The sequence below is a fragment of the Muntiacus reevesi genome, chromosome 3 (assembly GCF_963930625.1).
Source record: "Muntiacus reevesi chromosome 3, mMunRee1.1, whole genome shotgun sequence".
Classification (NCBI taxonomy): Eukaryota; Metazoa; Chordata; class Mammalia; order Artiodactyla; family Cervidae; genus Muntiacus; species Muntiacus reevesi.
Window position 1 is genome coordinate 77,878,684 of NC_089251.1, and position 18,604 is coordinate 77,897,287.

General features: G+C 35.2%; 1 protein-coding gene across 3 annotated transcripts in view; it reads right to left on the bottom strand.

Annotated features, from left to right (window-relative positions):
- Positions 1-18,604, bottom strand: part of EML4 (EMAP like 4) — a 147,824-nt gene that overhangs the window by 38,120 nt on the left and 91,100 nt on the right. For all 3 annotated transcript variants that reach the window (XM_065929374.1, XM_065929373.1, XM_065929372.1), the window contains 5 exons: positions 12,410-12,533; positions 10,865-11,014; positions 8,072-8,141; positions 6,537-6,647; positions 4,625-4,720 (listed from right to left, as the gene is read on the bottom strand). In XM_065929374.1, the coding sequence (XP_065785446.1) occupies positions 4,625-4,720; positions 6,537-6,647; positions 8,072-8,141; positions 10,865-11,014; positions 12,410-12,533 (551 nt within the window). The remainder of the gene's footprint in view (positions 1-4,624; positions 4,721-6,536; positions 6,648-8,071; positions 8,142-10,864; positions 11,015-12,409; positions 12,534-18,604) is intronic.

Genomic DNA, 18,604 nt, shown 5'->3' on the forward strand with positions numbered 1-18,604 from the left:
AACCCTCCTATACTGTTAATGGGAATGTAAATTGGCAAAGTCACTATGGAAAACAGTATGGAGATTCTTAAAAACCTAAAAACAGAACTACCATATGATCTTTTATATATATATCTCCCACTCCAGGGCTTATATCCAGAAAAAAACATAATTCGAAAAAATATATGCACCTAATGTTCACTGCAGCATTATTTACAATAGCCAAGACATGGAAGCAACCTAAATTCTCACTGACAGATGAGGGGATAAATAAGATGTGGTACATAAATACAATGGAATATTACTCAACCGTGAAAAGAAATGAAATAATACCATTTATAGCAACATGGATGGGCTTAGAGATTATCATAGTAAGTCAGTGAAGGGGCCTTCCCAGGTGGCTCAGTGGTAAAGAATCCAACTGCCAAGCAGGAGATGCGGGTTCAAACCCTGGGTGGGAAGATCCCCTGGAGAAGGAAATGGCAACCCACTCCAGTATTTTTGCCTGGGAAATCCCATGGACAGAGGAGCTACAGTCCATGGGGTTGCAAAAGAGTCAGACACAATTTAGTGACTAACCAACAAAAACAACACAGTCAGACAGAGAAAGACAAGTATCAGATGATATCACTTAAAAGTGGAATCTAAAAAAATGATATTAATGAGTTTTATTTATAAGACATAAACAGACTTATAGTAAACAAACTTATGGTTACCAAGGGGGAAAGGGATAAATTAGGAATTTGGGAGTAACATATACACACTACTATATATAAAATAGATAAAACAATATGGACCTACTATACAGCACAGGCAACTACATTCAATATTTTGTAATAACTATATTGGAAAAAGAATCGGAAAAAGAATATATACCTGTGTGTGTGTATATATATGTATACATATATGTTTGTGTATATGTGTGTGTGTATAAAAAAACTGAATCACTGTGCTATGTACCTGAAACTAATACATTGGAAATCAAGTATACTTCAATAAAAAAAGAAATATATAAAAAGTACACCACTAAGGATGTAATGTAAAACATATTATTAACATTGCTGAATACTACATACAAAACTTGTAAGGGGAATTCTCATCACAAGGAAAAGGATTTGTTCCTATTTCTTTTATTTTCTATCTATACGAGATGATGGATGTTCACAAAACTTATTGTAATAATCATTTCATGACAAATTTAAGTCAAATCATTATGCAGTACATCTTAAACAGGGCTGTATGTCAATTATATTTCAACAAAACTGGAAGGAAAAAAGGAAGAAAAAGATAATACATTAACAACAAAGCAAAATTAGTCATCTTTCTTCCAGAATCAGAATCTTTAAAAGACTGATTGAAGAGTCCTTAGCTTTCACGCCAACAAAACTACTTGACAGATCTTATGCCAAACTGATTAATCAAAGCTAACTATAAATATTCCCTGGGCTTCCCTGTTGGCTCAGACGGTAAAGAATCTGCCAGCAATGCAGGAGACCCGGGTTCAATCCCTGGGTCAGGAAGATCCCCTGGAGAAGAACATGGCAACGCACTCCAGTGTTCTTGCCTGGGAAAGCCCATGGACAGAGGAACCTGGAGGGCTACAGACCATGGGGTCGCAAGGAGTTGGACACAACCGAGCCACCAGCACACACCGGTATAAATATTTCTAAGTATACACACCCACGGTTCTAGTGGTATGTTCAAGATATAAACTGAAGTAATCTATGAAAATACATCACTTGGGTATTAGTATAGTTTTATAGGATATTAATGTATACTATACAATCAGAAAAGTTCACAAAACCTAAGTACACAGTTTGATATATTCTCACGAATTGAACACATCTGTGTACAGCATCTAAAGCAAGAAACAGAACATTTACTAACATCCCAGATCCCTCTTCTAGTTATTATCCTCTCCCTCCACTGAAATAACCATGATCCTGATTTGCAGCAGCAAAGATTAGCCTTGTCTGTTTTATTTAAGTGGAATAACACAGAGGGTATTCTTTTGTGTCTAGTTTATTTTATCATTACATTTGTGAGATATATTTAATGTTGGTATATACACTGCAATTTGTTCATGCAAATTGCTTTATAGTATTCCTTTACATGGAAAGACCACAGCACTGATTTATCCATTCTCTTATTGATGGACATTGGAGTAACTTTCTTTTCTTTTTTGCTTCTGTTATTTTTAAATACTTGTCTTTTGGTCAACACATGTATTCATTTTCTTTAGGGTTTATACTTAGGAGTGCAACAAGATGGGTCAGAGGGGTAGGCATATGCATGTGTTCAACTTTACTAGGCACTACCCAACAGTTGTCCAAAATGACTGTACCAATTTACATGACCAACAGCAGTATATAAGAGTTCCAGTTACTTTACACCCTCATCAACCTTGGTGATTTTGTCTATTCGTACCCATTCATATTTCCTCATATATTCAGCCTGACAACTTCTACAAAAATCAAGCTGGAATTTTGACTATATTGAAATGTATAGACCAATATGCAGAGAAGAATTAACATCTTTACAATATTATCTTCTACTCATTATAAATATACAATCCTCTGATTATTTAGGTCTTCTTTTAATTTCTGTCAATGAGGTTATGAAGTTGCCTTATTGAATTTAAATTTACATAAATTAACAAGTAATGTATCAAATCTCCGATCCTTTGTGACATAAACTAGGACAGAACTTATCTACAGAAGCTTAGAATAAGGTCAATACATAGGGAGAAGCTAAGAGGGACAGAAATCAGTGATCTAGTCCCTGACTTAAATCATTCCTGAGGCAAAATTCTCTGCCTTTACAAGATCTCTTCTTTAACTTTCTAAATCTGAATCTATAAATTCTTATTAAGTTTGCTTTAGTTGTTTTGAAGTCATTTGCAATGAAAGAATTCTAATATAGGTACTTCCCTGATGGTCCAGTGGTTAGGATTAGGCACTTTACTGCCATGGCCCTGGGTTCAATGCATGGTCAGAGAACTAAGATCCCACAAGCTGTGCAGTGTGGCCAAAAAATAAATAAATTAAAATTACAAAAAAAAAAAAAAAAAAGAGAGAGAGAGAGAGAGGGAGAAAGAGTTCTAACACAGACATCAGGGACACGGAATTGAAAGCACCTGTTGACTGGCTGAGTGTGAAAGTGAGGGAAAAGGAGTCATGAATGACGTCCAAATTTTCAGCTTGGGCAATTAAGTGGAATGCGATGCTACTCACTGCGAGGCAAAACTGACTGGGGGCTAATAAATATGATTAGTACATATGTGTATACACTGTGGGCTGGGGTGTTCTATATGAAGATGTCCAACAGGCAACAAGAGCTGCCCTTGCTGCTTTGGGCTGGAGTCAGCTGATGTGGGACACGTCAAGTAGTAGCCAAGGCCTGGAGCAATGGGAGCAGCACATGGTGTTTGCACAAGACACGGGGTGTAACTCTCAGCAACATATACACCCAAGGTTCCAGAAAGGATCTTGAGGAGAAGCCAGCAGGAGGAAAACCATAAGACTTCATCTGGCAGCCTTTAATACAAAGGACCAAAATTTACGAATTTCACTGTGGTATTATTTCCCTATGACATTCAATGTAAAATTACTCTGAACGATGGCTGAAAGACCATCTATCTTCATTTATGTTTTTTTAAAATTTGAGCTTTCCTGACACCTTATATTCCTTTCAAGTAAAATAAAATCTACCCTACTTCTTTCAAAAGATTAACTTATACTATCTAAAATAAATAACCTCTTTTCATCCAAGAAGCTGAAAGCTTGAAGATTTTACAAAACAAAACTTGGAGGGCAACTGAGGAGGAATATGATGTTATTTTTTTTTTTTTTTTTGGAATGTGATGTTAATTAAGAGTAAAGCAAATATGTCACAGGCTTTTTAAAGCCATCCTGTACCTCTGGATCCCTCTGAAAGCCTGTCAGAGGGAGGCCATTTTCTGAGCCATATGAATGCAGCTGCAATGCTAACCTCATTCCTTTCTTACAAGTTATAGCCTGCTCCACACCAAAGGATTAACACTATTCCACAGCAACTATAAATGCTGTAGCATTTTATGTAATAATCCCACAGACATAATTAAGACCAAAAAACTTCTCACTGCATGTTTTTTCAGTTATGTCAGTCATATTCCCGAGGCTGAATTTTTCCTTTAGATTTTTTAAGCTTTATAGATTGAACAAAATAACATTTTGTTAAAGAAGAAGCCAAGCAGAGCATGTAGTCTTAATTTTGAGATTAGATATCCAACTACTTCAGCATTTCAGTAGTACAATGTATCTGAAACATCACTGAAAGTGGCTGAAGCTGCTTGACTACTTTATCTTAAAGGTACCATAAATAAGAATGCTTAGAGAAGGAAATGGCAACCCACTCCAGTATTCTTGCCTGGAGAATCCCATGGTCAAAGGAGCCTGGTTAGCTAAAGTCCATGGGGTCGCAAGAGTCAGACACGACTTAGTGACTAAACCACCACCATCATAAGAATGATGACAAATCAGCAAATCTGATGAACTTGGTCAGCTGGTACTCTCCTGAAACCTAAGAATATGCAACATACTTCCAAGGACTTGCAAAACAAAAAATGTATTCTAAAAGATAAATACCCTAATTCAAAATTTTTTACCTTTATTTCTGCTCCTTTTGATTTTTTCTGCCAATCCCACACAGTAAGCATATGCTCATTGGAGTCATCAATAACACATAAATGAACACCTGAATCCTAAAGAAAAGTCAGTTTAAATAAGGCATTTAAAAGTCTTCAGATAAGGCTTACTTTTTAAAAAGAAACACCATAATATGAAAACCACCAACATTAAGATAAATCCAAAATGCTTTAAACTCATGGTTCTTTGAAATATAATGAATATACTATTTACTAAGACTGTATTTTCTTCAGAAATATAATAAGGATTCTTAATTTTTTTTCAAATTTCTAATTTTTCCCCCTAGGTTGATCTCCATTAGCTATCTAGCCACTTCCACTATTCAAAAATAGCAAATAATTAATTTTGAGCATAGTCCATTCTGCGTCTTAAAGTATTTTCTGCTTTAAAGTGTTCTGACTGCTTTTATTTTCCTTTGCAGTAGATGTGAAATGTATACAATTTTATGACTTTGGTCCTAAATTTCAGTAAATCTGTTGGAATAAGCTATGTGAAAGTTTGCCAATTTTAGTTTTCCATGATATTCTTAATTTACATTAAAATGAATCAACAAGATAAATAAAAACATAACTAAATTTCTTTCTATTTTCCTGTAACCATTTTCATTCACTAATTGATGCCTCCTAGAAAAAGAACTGTGGATGATATTAAAAGATTTTTTCTAGTAGCATTTGTAACATACACCTTATGATGTCTATGGAACAAAGAAATACTGTGGTGACAAGTGAGAGTACTGAGGAAGGGCAGAGCTCATTCTCTTCTCTTTTGCCTCCTTTTACCCTGTATTGAAATGATTACCTAAACTAGGAAAAGTCAGCTGTATGAGGCAATTCAAGATAATCTTAATACTGTAACAAAGGTATCAAGAAGAAGACAACAGTTACTGCTATAGAGATTTTAGGGGGTAAAAAAGGTAGTAAAAGTATTTCCCCTCTCTCTGCTCATCTCCTTTTCTCATCTCCTTTCTTCTAATTCCTGATTCATGAGAACCCTTGACATTCAGTGCTTGTAAGCTAGTAAAGTTCCTGTATCTACCCAAATTTATACTTCTGCTCTAAAAATGTCCTTTCCTCCTCCACATCCCACAAAACAGTCATAATCCAGAATACAGCTGCTGATAGTTAGGAACTGAAGAGATAATGTGAATACATAAATATATTCTAAAGAAAGAATGAGGCCCAATAAAATCTGGAGGAGTATTTATGTTTGAAATTAAAAATTATGGATCCTAAAAATATAGAAGTTCTCCTGTATGGTTTATAACAATTACATATAGTTCAAGAATAAACAGAATGTTTAAATGAGCAACATCTTATCTCATTCTCCCCAGAATAAAGCACCAAGACTTAGGTTAGAATGCTAGATGCTGAATTTTAAACTTAGATATAAAATCATGCCTTCATCAATTCAGAACCAAAACAATTCATGGTTTTAGTGAGCACAAAGATTTGACTGTTTTCTTTGCTGCAACATGACATTAAGAAAAGACAATACTTGTAGCAGAATTGGCCAAGTTTCATGTCCATAAAATTTCTAAATAAAATAGACTTCTATGACTCAAGCTGAATCAAAAACATATCTTATTACTTGCTTCAATTTTACTATGCTATGTATGCATTCCTTTAACCATTTCCTGCTATTACACTGGAATTCTATTTCAGGCAGAACAAAATAAGTATAATTAAGTGTAATATCCTGGATCTTATCTAAACCAAAGTCCTTTAGTATTTCAGTTAAAATGCTGGTCACTGATAAGCAACATCTAATTTTTCAATTCAGTGATCACTTTCTATGAACACACACAAAACTGAGTGTAACGTCTTTTCTCTATCTTTGTGCGGCTGGCTTACTCCCTTAAAAATTGCTACTTACTGCTTTTGAAAAATCCAGGCATCCTACTCCACGTTCAAAAGTTCCAAGTCCAATAATTTGCAGTGTAGAAAGACTAACTGAATCCCACACTCTGACATGGGGTTGCAGGGGCTGCAAAAACAAGGGGAAAAATACAAGATAGCAGGACTTAACTAGCATTTACATAGATGAAGATACCACTCCTACAAGAACTGTTTGCCATCTTTAAAAGATAATGATGGATGGATAAATACCTAATAAAAAATAGCCAGTACATTTACACATGCCCCCAAAGAATCTTGAGCAGGTATTTTCTTCTCTTACTACAAAAATAAGGAAATGACAAAGTGATAATAGTAGCAGCAAATGATCTGAGTATCCTAGTATGTGCTATATACTATTCTAATACGTCACATGCATTCATTCATTTAATTCTCAAAGACCCTGGGGGTTAGGTGCTATTATAATCACCATTTAACTAATGAGGAAATTGAGATAGAGTTTTTTAAATTAATTAATTTTAATTGGAGGCTAATTACTTTACAATATTGTGGTAGTTTTGGCCATACATTGAGATGAATCAGCCAAGGGTGCATGTGTTCCCCGCTTCCTGAATCCCCCTCCTCCCTCCATCCCTACCCCATCCCTCTGGGTTGTCCTAGAGCACTGGTTTTGAGTGCCCTGCCTCATGCGTGGAACTTGCACTGGTCATCTGTTTTACATATGGTAATATACAAGTTACAGTGCTGTTTTGAAATAGAGATTTAAATAACTTGCCCATAGTTATCCAGCTATTAAAAGGTAGAGTCAGGATTCTAATACCAGCAAATCTGCACTGGAAATCCTGCTTTTTGCATTACTTTCATTCCTGAGAAAATAATACTTAAAAAAAAAAAATCAATGTCCAAAAAATTGCTAAGCAAACAGCCCTTAAACAGAATTTAGACCTGGAAGGAGTATTAAAACTCATCCAATATAACCCCTCCAACTACTTTTCTTTAAAGAAACCAGGCAGAAAATGTTATTTAGTCATATATATGCTAATCAGTCATCATTAATATTCACTGCTGATCTGTATTAATAAGGGATTTGTCATGTAAGCCAACAGTACTGAATAATAACTGTAAATTTTAAGTGCTATTTCTTGTCATATATAAAATCAATTTTAAAAAATCATATGTAAAACACAGATAAAATCATATGTAAAATATAAAATTAGGGATCCATCAATTTAGGATAATTATAGTACCTTCCAGCAGACTGATAAATTATTCTATGTTTAAAAAAAGAACTTTAATAAGCTTATCAGTTCTCCCATTCTTATAAGTAAATAGCTTCCTTAGGGAGAACACTTATTTTCTGGAAACGAGTATTTTAGTGTGACTTGTTTTTTTGAATGTTATTACATTCTATTATTTTTTTCTCTGCTTATACTAAAAATTCCTTAATAGTTAAATTTTAAGAGAATGAAATAAATGAGTTAGGGTTAAATACAATCAATCCCATCCTAATATCAATATCACCTGGTACAGAATGCATAAAACTGTGCCACTCACCCTTCCATCCTTATCCACTCCAGCTATCTGTCCAGTTGCAATCCTAATTTTGTCAGGATGTATAGCAAGGCTAAAAAGCAGTGTTAACAACAATTTTAAATACAGGAAAGATGTAAAACAGCAGAAACATGCCTCAGTATCAACATTTTTCAACAGTTTTTAATCATTAAAAAAACTCAATGTGACTCATATGTTTTATTTTCCTTGGCTAATCAAATAAACATCAATTACCTATAGGACTTCTTTTCTTTTTATCAGTATTTCTGCCTCCTTTGTTAAACTGAATTATTAGAACACTAAATTTGAAGAAAATATCTACTCATAATTGTGGCATGATAAATTTATCATGTATTCATGATAAAGGAACTTGTTTCTTTCTAGTCTTGCACCTAGACATATTCACATAGTTTTATTACCATGAAGATGTAATATTACATTGTGAAGATTTTAAATGTTGGAAAATAATGAATTTAAGCAATAAATAGAGAACATACATTTTTTTGTTTTTGGTATGTATTGCTCATTACTTTCCAGAGGAACAGTTATCAATTTAAATTGTTATAAAGAAATAAAAATGTTTTAAAAATTCCACTACAATTTTCTCATATTAAGAACTATACCTTTTAACATGCCTTGATAATTTGGTTGGTATAAAAGATTATCAGTTTAATTTCTTTTACTATTAAAGAGGCTAGAGTTTATCAATATGGTGCTTTAACTAATGTTATTTCCTCTCCAATAGTTCAAATCCTTTGAAAGAAAAATGAAAGTGAAAGTCGCTCAGTTGTGTCCAACTCTCTGCGACCCCATGGAATATACAGTTCATGGAACTCTCTAGACCAGAACACTGGAGTGGGCAGCCTTTCCATTTTCCACGGGATCTTCCCAACCCAAGGATCAAACCCAGGTCTCCCACATTGCATGCAGATTCTTTACCAGATGAGCCACAGGGAAACCCAAGAACACTGGAGTGGGTAGCCTATCCCTTCTCCAGTGGATCTTCCTGACTCAGGAATTGAACTGGGGTCTGCTGCATTGCAGGTGGATTCTTTACCAACTGAGCTATCAAGGGAAGCCCATATATCCTTTATTGAGATCAATTACATTAATAGTTAATATCTGAACCAAGCACATACATTACCTAATCCAGCAAATTTACTTTTTTAAATATAGATCAATTACATTAAGAGTTAATAAAAAATCTAACATTAACATTTTGCCATATTTAATTCAAATCTTAAACATTTAAAAGAGCAAAATTGCTGGATTAGGTAATATATGTGCATGGTTCAAATATCAAAAACTATAAAAACACATATGAAATTCTGCTAGAGTCTCATGTATCTGGCTATCATCCCTACTCCCTGTAACACCAGCCAGGTAATCACTGTAATCAGTTTCTTTTTATTACTAATTCTGGAAAAATTTTACCTATGTGAAAGTCAAGATAAATATTTATCTTCCACCTTCTTTTTTACACAAATGGTAGAATACTACACATTTTCTTGTTCTTTTATACTTAGGAATGTATCTTAGCGATCTTTCCATTTAATACACAAACACTCTCCTCATTCTTTCTTAATTTTGTTGAAGCATAGTTGATTTACAATGTTGTGTTAATTTATGTGGCACAGCAAAGTGATTCCGTTATATATTTTTTTCTTTTTCACATTCATTTCCATTATGGTTTATCACAGTGTACTGAATATAATTCCCTGTGCTATACAATAGGACTGTGTTGTATATCCATCGTATATATAATAGATTGCATCTGCTAATTCCAAACTCCCAATTCTTTTCTCCCCAATCTCAACAAGTCTATTCTCTAGTCAGTAAGTCTGTTTCTGCTCTTTTATGTCATATTTTAGATTCTAAATATGTGATACTATATAGTAATTGTCTTTCTCTTTCTGACTTACTTCACTTAAGGAGGATAATCTCTAAGTCCATCTAACCTCATTCTTTCTTTATGGCTGCATGGCTGCATGCATACCACAACGTTACTAGTCTCCAGCTAAAAGTTATTCAGGTTCTTTCCAACCTTTACCATCAAAAATGATGTTGTAATAAGTAATTCTGTACATGTATTATTATTCTTCTAGTGAAAAAGACAAAATTTTAATCATCTCTAAAAGTTTAACAATATCTATATTTTAAGTCTAACATATATTAATCTTTTTCTAGGTATAGATATAGTTGCCCGAACAGAAGATTTTAAATGTTGGAAAATAATGAATTTAAGCAATAGGTAATTCAAGTTAACTTCGAAGTAGTAAAATTGAGTACTTCAAAAACATGCCAAGCATAGAAAACGAGTTCTCACATTTTTATGGTTCTCACTCTTATTTTACAGTTTGATCCTTATTCAGCTATGATTTCCCTTTCCTCCCAAAAGTCTCAAGTTCAAAACACCTACATAAAATAAATTCTCAATAAATATTAAGTAACCAATAATCATTCTCATAAGTATGTAAAAGTCTAGTCTGCCACATATATCTGATGTTATAGGCCAGAGGAAAAAGTATAAAAGATCTGGGAAAGCAAAAGAAGCCCCCATCAAAATTTATAGATATGTTGCAGGTATCTACTGCAGATACCTATTGATGCAGGTATCACACCAACTATTTTGGAGGCCTATAAGTCTTTTTTATTTTTGAAATCTATCTACAGGATGTCCATAATATCCTTAAATTCTCATTTTCCCACAAGAAATCATTTCCAATAAAAACCCAGCTTAATAAAATACAAAAATAAGAGCATGAAATTAAAAAAAAAATATTAAACGATACCAACCATTTTACACAGTCTGTATGACCCAGGTAGTGCCGTTGAGTTCTCTCTTCATAATTAAATAGTACTACTACTGATGCTATGAAATAAACAATTTCCCCAGTAGGAAGAAGGTAAACATTAGCTCGACAATCCTTTCCTCGATAACCGTATCTTAAAAGAGAGTCAAGGTTTCAAACAAATGTAGCTTTCAAAATGTTAAATAATTTATTAATGATATGTAAGGGAATCAGTATAATATAAGAAAAGAGGACTGGACTGGAACTATAAACCTCATGTCCTGCCATTAGCCCTTGTGCAGTTTCAAGACTTTTAATATGCTTAAATCTTAGTTTCCCCATTCAACCAACAAATACATATTGAGCTCCTAATGTGTATCAGGCATAGAGTAGAACAGGCACTTCTGCACAAAAAAATGTGGGCCTATGTCCCGGAGTTCATGCTTTTCAAAGGTAACAAAAATTTACACCAGGTATATCATCAGAAATTGTGGAAGGAAAAACAACAGGATGCTAGGAGAAAACATAAAAGGAGGATCTAACTTAAATGGAGAAAGAAAAAGAGAGAGATCAAAAGAAGGGCTATTCGAGGGAATTTCCTGGTGACCTACCAGCTGGACTCTGTGCTTTCAGTGCTTAACCAGGTCTGATCCCTAGTCGGGACCTAAGATCCCACAAACTGAATGGTGCAGCCCAAAATTTAAACAAAAACAAGAGCTACTTGAAAAAGTGACACTTATACTTGACCTAAATGATGAATAAGAGATAGCCAGGCACAATCTGGTATAAGCAGAGTGCCTGCTAAGAAAGTGCAGAATCACAGGATTGGTGAGTTTTCTCAAGCTAATTTCTGCCAAAAGGAGGGAATGTTTCAAGGAGTGGGAAAGACGATGTAAAAGAATGGAGGCAAAAAGCAAAGTTCAAACATTAAGTTTCTTCTGCTTCACTGAGAATTTCTTAGAATGTCTAAGAGAAATGAGACTTCCTAAGCGAAATAAGGAGCACTGTTTCATATAGTCATTTTTAAGAAAATGTCTGGTCATGAAGAAGTTAATTCTCAAATTAGAATCCATCTTGCTAATTTCAGCTCTTAATAAGATAATTCATATTATTTCAAAGGTTACAAAATGCTTAACTGATGTTTCCTTATTTAATTCTTAAGACAGACCTGTGAGGTACGGAGTACTGACCTCTTTTTATATTGGAAGAAGTAGCGTTCATTGGGGGTAAGTGGCAGAGCCAAGACTCAAAACACCAGCCTTCCAATTGTAATCTGATGCCTCTTTCACTACACCACAAGCACCTGCCTCGATGTCCATGGAATACTGCTTACCCTATCTGAAGATATTAATTTTGGTGCTTTTAAGCTGCTAACAGCAATATATATATAATATGTGAAAAGATTAGAGATGACACCTGTTTACTTTCTCAAGTGGTCACTGTTTATCACGTTTTACTTGACATAAAGACAATTTTGATAGAGGTCAGGTAAAGTAATTTTTCTTAAAGACAGAGCAAACAAATATGCTGTCACAATAGAAGAGGATACACCCACTCCAGTTTGAGCTTCTCAGGAGGCAGTTCTGTTCTGATGTCATCATAGTTGTCAACATCAGAAGGAATGAACATTGTAATTGGTCGACCACGCATAAACATTTTAATGTATTCTCCTTCTGTTGAAACACAAGAAAAAAATTAAGACAGATGTATTTGCTGAATATTCATAGAAAAATGGATTGACATATGACATAATAAAAACAAGATAGAAAATAGCTACTTCAGAATTCTAGTCTCACTATATACAACTGCTTTTGTATAAAGACTAGTTCAAAACATCAAATGAAAGAAAATCACTGGTCATTCCTTAACATAGAGTAACTTTTCATAATTAAAATATAATTTATCTATAAGTTGACACATTGCAACAAGAAAGTCAGGAAAGTTGAGGTATAAAAATGCAAGAGAAAATAATTTTGTGATGGAAGGTTCTTTGACAATTGAAAAAAAGATTATCAGAGTACTCTGACAACAACCATGTCTGCCACACTACCTGATCAACCTACTGACATTTAATGACAGACAAAAAAACACGGCCACAGAACGCACATGGGTGGAGTCAGACACCCCCTAAGTCGGGGACAGAGAGAGACCAAGCACTGTTGCCCAGAGCAGCGACCAGAGGTGGAGGGAAAGGTGACCCATGCTCTTCATTTCACAGCTGTGCCGACAATCAGCCTTGAGTTTAAGCAATTAAATTCAATCATAAAACACGAAAATCTCAAAGACAGTGCTAGGAAATAGTTTTTTAGTCTGCAGCATAGGTAATATGAACATAACAGCACAAACATCTTTTATTTACATAAACCAATAGCTGCTTGTAAGATCTGCAATAGTCTAAAACTAAAAATGTTAAAAAGACAACTCTAGAATCGAATTAACATTTATAGTAAACCTTTTACAAATGAAAACAATACTTAAGTGAACAGATCAGACTGTTTGTAAGTCTTAAGAAACAAAACAAAAACACCCATCCTTGGCTGACCTACATACAGACAGGTTTAATAAATGTTGATGGTGGCTGTGAAATGTTTACAAAAGAACCTAAAAGAGAAGGAGAAAATAAGGGACTGACTACAAATGCATAGGCACTGTCTAGAACTTGCTAACTTGTCTGTGATGATAGGAAAATCATGTTAGAAACAAAGTGTGATTATCAATCAAAGGTTGAATCAACCTCGGGACCTCTAATAATGAATGACCTAAGCTACTAAGGGGACGCGTAGATAATTCAATAGCTTATGTAACACAAACCATGAAAGCAGGAGGAAAAAAACCATTTGCTGAATGTTTGTAAGTATTTCTTCAGAGTCAGACTTAAACTGTACTTGCTATGGGTGAGAAGTTCAAGTTATTTTTATTATTATTACAGTGTGCTCAGCCTCAGGGTTTGATCTAAGAACAGGCTAAGACCTCCCACGCCACAATTTTTTAACACCACGTGATGTATGTCTCTATTACTTTTGAATCTAAGAGTGGGCTCTGTTTCCTGGGCTTTGATGATAACTAAACGATTCAGTTATCAACTGTAACTATTTTCCTTCAGCAATCATCTTTATCTCTATCTCCCTGTCATTTTTTGTAAAGTCCACTGTCTTCTAGGTGTCAATTTGTTACATAATTTTCCCTCTAGTTGGTTTTTTTTTTTTTAAGAAAATAAATCCTTAAAGGGAAATATCCTGTCCTGTGGAATATCTTCCAAGGTCATCCACTGGTCAGAGGTGTATAGCATAAATGCTTTCTGAATGGAAAAAAATACTTCATAGATGTTTCTATTGCCAGTTAAAAGAGACTGTGTATCCAGCAAAGGGAATGGGTTAGGACAGCATCGAAGAAAAAAAAGTGCCCTCCTCTGCTAATAGGGGCTTCCCTAGGTGGCTCAGAGGGTAAAGCCACAATGGGGGAGACCTGGGTTTGTTCCCTGGGTCGGGAAGATGCCCTGGAGAAGGAAACGGCAACCCACTCCAGTATTCTTGCCTGGAAAATGCCATGGACGGAGGAACCTGGTAGGCTACAGTCAATGGGATCGCAAACAGTCGTACACGACTGAGCAACTTCACTTCTGCAATAGAGCCAGCTCAGAAAACTGCACTGATGCCTTCAGCAACTGGAAAGCAGCACAAGCAACCAAGTATAATAAGCAAAGCAGCTGTATCTATGCTTGCGAACTTTTCTAATATAATATAAAAATGGCAATGCATGTTAGGTGAAAATCTCTTTCCGGTCTATAAATTGGCCGTATACATGTTGGAGGCCGAGTATCTATCTTAGACAATGGGAACAATTCTGGAAACTGAGGGGGGCAACACATTATAGTGGAAAAGAGCATGAGCTTTAGAGAAACACTGTCTGGAATTTGAATCCCAGCTTTATCCTCCTCCTAACCATAAGACTCTGGCCTCATTTTCCTAATAAATAAAATACTACTACTACTTACCATTTGGAATTCTGATTGAACAAATAAGATATCACACTGTAAAGTATGAGGTCTTGACAAGTATATCTTTCTTTCCCTTTGGATTTGTAAGCATTCTAAACACTGTCTAGGAACTGCTTATAATACATTATTCAACACTCTATCATCTCTCTTCAAAAGCTTTAAAGTGACCACAGAACAGCAACTGCATGCAAATGAGCTAGAATTCTGAGGGTCCTATCTGGGTCACAAGTTCAGGTGTCTAGAGGCCCAGGCAGGAAATGCAAAGTGAGAGCCCTGGGAGCATGTGGGATGATCAGTTAAGGTGGGGGCACTGGTATCCACCAGGCCCATCTTAGGGAGGCAGCAACCTAACCTCCCTAATCAACCTCAGGAAGAATGTGGGCCCAGTGCTGCTAGAGCTTCTCATTTTTCAAGAGAAACAGAAAATCTATAATTTATTGTGAAGTCTCCCAATTTTTAAATGTTTACTCCTTTGCCAAAGAGGGAGAATATCATGTGAAAACACACCTTTGGCCAACATAGAGCTCACTAGTTTGCAAACTAAGAAGAGAGTCTTTACCTTGGGAATTAGAAAAAATATACAGATGAAGAACCTCTTTGCTCCTCAATCACTAGTGAGTCAAATTCTCACTGCAAACATTTTGAGTCTGTCAGGTTTCTTGACCTTATAGCTAAACAACTTAGTTGTTTTACCCAACTGCTACTTTCTGGCTGTCCTCATTGTACACCAGCATGAAAGTCAAGGGGAAGAGAGGGACCATGGGACTGGTCAAAAAAGAGTATGAGATCAGTAACATTAATTAATATATTAATAAAGTCTGGTGGTCCAGATATGTGAGAAAAAGAAATGATTAAATTATCTCTTGATAATAGTAAATGCAGCATAGGGCTATCTGTATTCAATAATGAAGCTGCTGCTTCCTGAAATGTAATTCATCTCAACATTTTATCTATTTTGATACTGAAAATTCCTGGTACTGAGAGGGTGGCTATACAGTATAGTGGACAGAACACAAGCTTTGTGATAAAGGCCATCCTTATCTGAATCTAAACTTTACCACTTACTACCTTATGCTCAAATAAAATAAATATTCTTAATCAAATCTGATCAATGATAGATAGCTTAATTATAAAAGAAGAAATTAAGGAATTCCCTGGTGATCTAGTGGTTAGAACTTGGTGCTTTAATTGCCAGGGCCCAGGTTCAATCCCTGATCAGGGAACTAACATCCTCCAAGCCACATGGTGTAAGGAAAAATAAACAAACAAACAAAAAAGAAGAAATTGTGTCAGATATTGTTAATAAATTTTAACAAAAAACCTGAGTTAAACAGAGCAAAATGTAAAGATCTAATAAATTTGGGGGGTCAGTAGATGGGTGCTTGTTGTATTATTTGCATGTATTTTTAGAAATATCAAAATCTTTAAAAAGTTTAAAAAGCATTATTAAAGGAAATAATCAATAGAATATTTTTGGAGAATTTGTTCCTTAGGGAATCAACCATGAGTATGGCTTAGAAATGTGGTATGTGATTCACTGTGTCTTTTCCTGCACTCTCATATATCTCACTGATGATGTGTACCTCTTTTCTGCTACGCTAATCACAAGTTTCAGAATTCTTTTCAAAGCACTTCAGGAAAACAGTAACAACTGATAGAATGAGCAACATAACATGGAGTCTGATTGTCATTTCCAGACAGAATGGATTTCTAACTCTACTAGCTCAGTTAACCGGCATGGTTAAGGAATGAAGATTTTCCAGTTAATTGTATTTCCTAGTTTAAATTAAAAAAACAAAACAAAAAACTTCTACCTACAGTTGTGAAAATTCATTATGGGTGAAACATCTTCAAACACAGCAAAATAAATATGTACAAGACTAGAAATTCTCATGAAAACTCATATTCTCCATGTTCAAGGGGGAGTGCTAAGTCACTTCAGTTGTGTCCAATTCTTTGCGACCCTATGGACCGTAGCCTGCCAGGCTCCTCTGTCCATGGAACATACTGGAGTGGGTTGCCAGGCCCTTCTCCAGGGGATCTTTCCAACCCAGGGATTGAACCTGCATCTCTTACATCTCATGCATGTTCAGTAGGTGAGTTCTTTACCACTAGAATCATCAAAGGGGGGCAGTCTGGGTTTTTTTCTCAGCTGAAAATAAGCAAAGAGGATGTCAAAAACACATATTCTAGAAGTTGGGATGATTTGTATTTTAAAAAACTGGACAGCCCTGAAATACATTTTAATCTAGATGACTGTCACTAATAAGAAATCAGATCTCTGCTTAAAAAAAATTTCCAACAGAGAAGAGGTCCCCTCCTTTTTGGTCTCTTTTTAAATACAGAGAATATATACTTGAACAAAGCCAAGACCTAGATATCTAACTAATATTTATATATTCTATTTAACATATGCCAATAGGTAAATTTTCGTGGTGAGTGTATTTTTTGGAAGTGCAATATTTGGTTTCCTTCCTCTTCTGCTTATTTACACTTAAAAGAGATTTAGGGTTAGCACCCTTTTTTCTAACTTCTGGAGTTGCAAAGATCTGGATATTACCTTGGAATATCCAACAAGGAAAGATTCTATCTGTAGCTCAAGGGCTTTTGATTTCTTTGGTTTATTTCAAACTGCACACCCTCTCAGCAGGCGACAATATACCTCCTCTTAGCAGGTAACACAATATACAAACAGTGTCAGTAGGACACTGCTACTCTATATTCTTGCAGTAAATTTTAGCTATGTTTTCAGACACAACGCTCAGTTTACATAATGTGATCAGATTTTAGGACAGAACGTGTCTAGAGCCAACAGGTCAGAAAACAGTACTAAGCACTAAGTAAGAGCACCTGCAGTCAAACTATTAAGAGGTGGATTAAACATGAGTTAGACAAGGTATGAAGCGCTGTCTTCCATTTTCTATTTGTTGTGAGAAAGAGCTTTCAAAAAGTGATTAAAGAGACTCTTGGTAATATACAGTCTAAGCCAAAGTATATATATATCAGGAAACTGAGGTCCAAGGTCCCAAGAGGAAGTGAAAAATTTATTAACAGATGAAGGATGTTTTATCTTTTTTCATAATTTCCTCTGGCAAATGAAACTTTTAGTTTCTTCCCAACCAACACACATAACTGTAGTCACTGTAACATTCTGATTCTTTAAACTTCTGTGATTCACCCCTAACTAGGTCTCATGCTTATTATTCTTATGCTCTTTCCACTAAATAACATTGCTTTCCTTTCCTAAGTGAGGTGTCTAACGACACCTCTCTTGCTTAGAATGAATCTATATTCTGTAAGTGTAGTGGTTAACAAATACAGAATTGCATGCACACTATGATCAAGGACCTCCTTGCTGATCCTAACACAGCAAGAAGGCTCTTAACTCAGAGCTTATGTATTTCCAATTTTCTCTGCTCATGAAATTCTTTTCTTTGGATACCCAATTGTTCACTTACTTCCTTTCAGGTGACTCAACGTCACTTTATCAGAGATGTCTCCCCTAACCACTCTATATAAAATGGCAATTCTCCCCACTCCTTGTTCTTCCTCAATGTGTATTACTTCCTGACATGTTAAATAGTTATTATTTGTTTCTTACAGGTAGAATATAAGTTCCACAGAGTTCAGACAATATGGTATAGTACACCTAGACGAGTGATTGCTCTGTGTACATCCCATTTCACCTCCTACTGCTTTCAACCATGGTTTCCTTTCTTCAAAGTGCTAATCAGAATATGCAGATTT